Source organism: Galeopterus variegatus, unplaced genomic scaffold, assembly GCF_000696425.1.
Source record: "Galeopterus variegatus unplaced genomic scaffold, G_variegatus-3.0.2 Scaffold2037, whole genome shotgun sequence".
Classification (NCBI taxonomy): domain Eukaryota; kingdom Metazoa; phylum Chordata; class Mammalia; order Dermoptera; family Cynocephalidae; genus Galeopterus; species Galeopterus variegatus.
The window spans coordinates 183,025-187,404 of NW_007728148.1; the positions used below are offsets into that span (position 1 = coordinate 183,025).

A 4,380-nucleotide genomic window follows, 5' to 3' on the forward strand; every position below is an offset into this window, starting at 1 on the left:
CCCCCGCACCGGACCGGGGACCGGCAACGGGATCGCAAGCCTCGGCGTTGCTCCCGCGCCTCGCTCAGCCAGCGAGCGGGAGCCGGTCTGTATGTGGGATCCGAACCCTCGGACGGGAGCGCCGCCGCGCTTCCCAAGCGGCGCACTATCCAGTGCGCCACCGGGCCGGCCCACGGATGGCCTCTTTGGGTGCGAGGTCAAACTTCGGGCTGGGGTTTGTGCTCATGGTGGGTTCTCCCTGCCCTCTGGGTTCTGCAGGCAGCCCTGTGCCAGCCAGAGCAGCCTCAAAGACATCAACTGGGACAGCTCGCAGTGGCAGCCCCTGATCCAGGATCGCTGCTTCCTGTCCTGGCTGGTGAAGATCCCCTCTGAGCAGGAGCAGCTGAGAGCACGGCAGATCACTGCTCAGCAGATCAACAAGCTGGAGGAACTCTGGAAGGTGAGGGGCTGCTCAGGGGGCAGATCCGCCCCTAGCAGAAGAGCAGGGGAGTGTCTGCACAACCAAGTGGGACTTGGGAGATTCTGGAAGGAATGCCAAGGTTAGCCTCTGCAGCCTCTACCTACAGTGGCTTCAGGGGCGGCTCCGAAGCCAGTTCCCTCAGCTCCCTCGTGTTCCTGGCAGGCAGCTTGGAGTGTTTAGGGAAGGTAGGGCCTCCCTTGTAAGCAGCATTACCTGACCATACCTGACCTAGAAGAACCTGGCCTTTGGGAGAGGACAGCTCTGGTTGTTGGGGTTTTTCTTTTCTTGCCAGGGTGGGGGTACGCTGTGGAGGGAGGAGGACCAGCCTGAGCAGACAGGCAGGACCTGAGTGCATGTGAGGGCGGGGGTTAGTGTTGTAGGGGAGAGCGCTCCGGGTTGGGTAGTGGGGTTCCTGCTCCCATCCACAGACCCACAGGTACCCCCACTCCTTCTCCATGGAAGCCCCTCTTTGGTCCTGGCTGTTTAGGATTTTGTGATAAAGTTCTAATAACTAGATGAGAAATTTGAATGCAGCACCTGTTCAATCAGAAATATCTAATAGGAATTTATTTCACTTCAAGTGCAAGTCAAAATATTTTTCAAACATTGTCTAGCTGGGTAAGTTTCCACGGTGAGCAGCTCAGGTGCTGTTCTGTCCCCCAGTGCAGAGCTCACTAAGGGGCATGAGCGCCAGGGGAAGAGCAGTGTGACTCCTGTTGGTCCAGCTCAGGGTCAGCAGAATGTGGCAGCTGGGCCTCCCCTGCCGTTGACACAGGAGTGCAAAACTGTGGTTTCTGGCAGCTGGGAAGAAGGGTTGGCTGCTCTCCTTCACGGGCCAGGCGTTCTCAGAGAAGGCAGCCAGGTCTGTGGGTTCCCTGTGTTGTGGATCTGTGTGTCAGGCTGTGTACTAGGGCTTTGTACCAGTTCGATCTGGCTGCTGGAACTCTGTCAGGGACAGGAGCAGCTGCTGAGGTGTGCAGGCGTGGCTCAGGCTGTCGTCCAGCCCCTGTGTAGCGTGCAGTTCCTGTCACCAGGCTTCTCCTCGTGGGGTGGGCACTACTGACCACCTGGAGCGGCACCAGGCGCCCTTCTTCATAAAGCCATTGGCTTATTCCGGGAAGTGGTGTGTGTGCTTGTGACTCGGGCCTTCTAAGCCACTGTTCATTTGCATGTAGGTTAAAACAGGTTTGAGCATGATGCTGGTTTTCTTGTCTTCTAGGAAAATCCCTCTGCCACCTTGGAGGATCTGGAGAAGCCGGGGGTGGATGAGGAGCCGCAGCACGTGCTCCTGCGGTACGAAGATGCCTACCAGTACCAGAACATATTCGGCCCCCTGGTCAAGCTGGAGGCTGACTACGATAAGAAACTGAAAGAGTCACAGGTGATGTGGTGTGAGCAGGAGGCTTTGCGGTGGTCTGGGGCTTAACAGAGCATCTCTACTAAGGTTTGGGGGGACCGTTTTCTCTTCAGGCTGCAGAAGCTGATGGGGGTTGGACGTGGGAGTGATCTGTAGGCCCGTGCCCTGGTCAATATGAGCAAACATAGGCCTGGTGTTTTCTGGTTTTAAGTCCAATAAAATTCCCTCGTGGTCAGGTTCACAGCTTTGCCCACAGCTACAAGAGTTAGACCTTATGCCAGCACCCATGAAGAGTGTGTCCAGGAAGCAGGAGGCCTGCAGCCGTCCATCCCCTTCTCTCCCTCCTACAGTCATGCTCGCCCCCGTGGCCCACAGAGAAGCCGCCTGTCGTTTGCTGTGATGTCTCCAGTTGGAATCATCTTGTGGGGCTTTTGGGGCTCCTGCTTGCTTCTCTCCCAGATGTGTCCTTGTTGGAATCGGAGGCTGTCGGGTGCTGCTCGCTGCACCCCAGTGTCATAGCGCAGCCTTCGCAGGCTCCCAGCCGGGCACGTGCCTTGTGGGACCCACACGTGTGGTGTCCAGGCCCGGGTCTGTGTTAAAGGCTAACCAGGGCTCTTATTTTTCATGTGCTCAGACTCAAGATAACATCACGGTCAGGTGGGACCTGGGCCTTAACAAGAAGAGAATCGCCTACTTCACTTTGCCCAAGACTGACTCTGGTAATGAGGATTTAGTCATAATTTGGTTAAGAGGTGATTTTAAGTTTTAAAATATTTGTGACCGTAGTAGCATAAAATTCCTAGTGCCACCCTGTAAAGTGTCCCTTGAATTGAACTCTTCGTGGCGGGAGCCATGACGTGTTGAAACGCTAACTCTCTTGCGGTCTTTTCCACGGGAAGACATGCGGCTGATGCAGGGGGATGAGATCTGCCTGCGCTACAAAGGGGACCTGGCGCCCCTGTGGAAAGGGATCGGCCACGTCATCAAGGTCCCCGACAGTATCCTTCGTGTGTGGAGGGTGGGGCCAGCCTGGTCGCAGAGGAAGGACAGGCCTTCAGTTCCCCTCATGGCAGCAGCTGGGCCAGAATCTCCTGCTTTTATGGTGGGTGCTGGTGACACGGCCCTTCACTGCTCTCAAGAAAACCCCAGGCTCTTAATCTTGGCAGGGAAAGGTGGTTGTACAGTTACTTCTCTTGTGCCCAAGTGGTGTACTGTTTGTACCCGTGGTGGGAGCTGGCTCCCTTTCTCCATGTGCACATGTTCTGGGTGAGGAGCTGTGCCTCCTGCTAGGCTGAGGATGCACCCAGGACAGGGCTGCCTCTTTGAGTGGTGCTTGTTGAAGGCCTCCGAGCCCTTTGTTCAGTTTTACTTGGGGTGCATGGGTTGTATAGAACTGTTAAGAACAACTGCTGGCCACAGCAGGGCACTCCCAGCTGCATGTCCTCTGGTACATTTGTGGCCGCTCACAATCCACAGCAGAGGAATGCGGGGGCTGACCAGGGAGCCAGGGCGTGGGTTTGTCGTGAAGGCAGAATCTGCTGAGGACGCTGGTCTCTGGTCATGCGTTGGTCCTGCAAGTTTTTAGCATCCGCGTTTAGTGCAGAGGAGGGGTCTCTTAAGAAATGGGATGAGTGCTGTTTAAAGACCACGTACCCAGGGCTCCTTGGAAGGGTGAACATGGCTTCTGATGAGGATGCGGACTTAACTCGGCGGCGCAGATTATGGCGATGAGATTGCCATTGAGCTGCGGAGCAGTGTGGGTGCACCTGTGGAGGTGACTCACAACTTCCAGGTGGATTTCGTGTGGAAGTCGACCTCCTTTGACAGGTGCGTCTGCCCTCTGCCTCTGGGTTGGCGCTCACCCTCTGTCCTTGGGGTCTCTGCCTGCTCCGTTGCAGCAGAGTGGGTGTTCGCAGCTAGCCGAACCCAGGGCACCAGCTCTGCATGTGGCTGACCATGCTCTCCTTACAGGATGCAGAGCGCATTGAAAACATTCGCTGTGGATGAGACCTCTGTGTCTGGCTACATCTACCACAAATTGCTTGGCCATGAGGTAGAGGACGTCATCATCAAGTGCCAGCTGCCAAAGCGCTTCACAGCCCAAGGGCTGCCCGACCTTAACCACTCTCAGGTTCTCATCCTTGCCAGGAACTGGGGCCTCACCTGCATGGCCTGCGGGAGGGCGTGGGGAGGTTCCGCCAGCCCTAACAGCCACTTGTATCTGAAGGTTTACGCCGTGAAGACTGTGCTGCAGAGACCACTGAGCCTGATCCAGGGCCCGCCAGGCACGGGGAAGACTGTGACCTCAGCCACCATCGTCTACCACCTGGCTCGTCAAGGCAACGGGTAGGGCTCAGCACGGCCTCTGCAGTCGGGAGTTCTGTCTGTTGAGAGCCTCAGGCACTTGTGTGTCACCCAAGCCCTGTCACACTGAGGAGAGCAGGTGGTGGGTAGCATCCCTGTGGGGCTTGGCGCTCTCCACTTTCTGTGATTTTCGTCAGATCCGGCAGTTGTGATTGCTTTTTTTTTTTTTTTTTTTTTTTTTTTTTTTTTTTTTTTTTCC

The 4,380-nt window shown here is 56.1% G+C and overlaps 1 protein-coding gene across 1 annotated transcript in view; it reads left to right on the forward strand.

Moving 5' to 3' along the window:
• Positions 1 to 4,380, forward strand: part of UPF1 (UPF1 regulator of nonsense transcripts homolog (yeast)) — a 31,422-nt gene that overhangs the window by 14,012 nt on the left and 13,030 nt on the right. Inside the window, exons 6-12 of the mRNA XM_008580166.1 lie at positions 259 to 439; positions 1,680 to 1,841; positions 2,452 to 2,536; positions 2,717 to 2,815; positions 3,536 to 3,644; positions 3,789 to 3,948; positions 4,045 to 4,163. Of these exons, the coding sequence (XP_008578388.1) occupies positions 259 to 439; positions 1,680 to 1,841; positions 2,452 to 2,536; positions 2,717 to 2,815; positions 3,536 to 3,644; positions 3,789 to 3,948; positions 4,045 to 4,163 (915 nt within the window). The remainder of the gene's footprint in view (positions 1 to 258; positions 440 to 1,679; positions 1,842 to 2,451; positions 2,537 to 2,716; positions 2,816 to 3,535; positions 3,645 to 3,788; positions 3,949 to 4,044; positions 4,164 to 4,380) is intronic.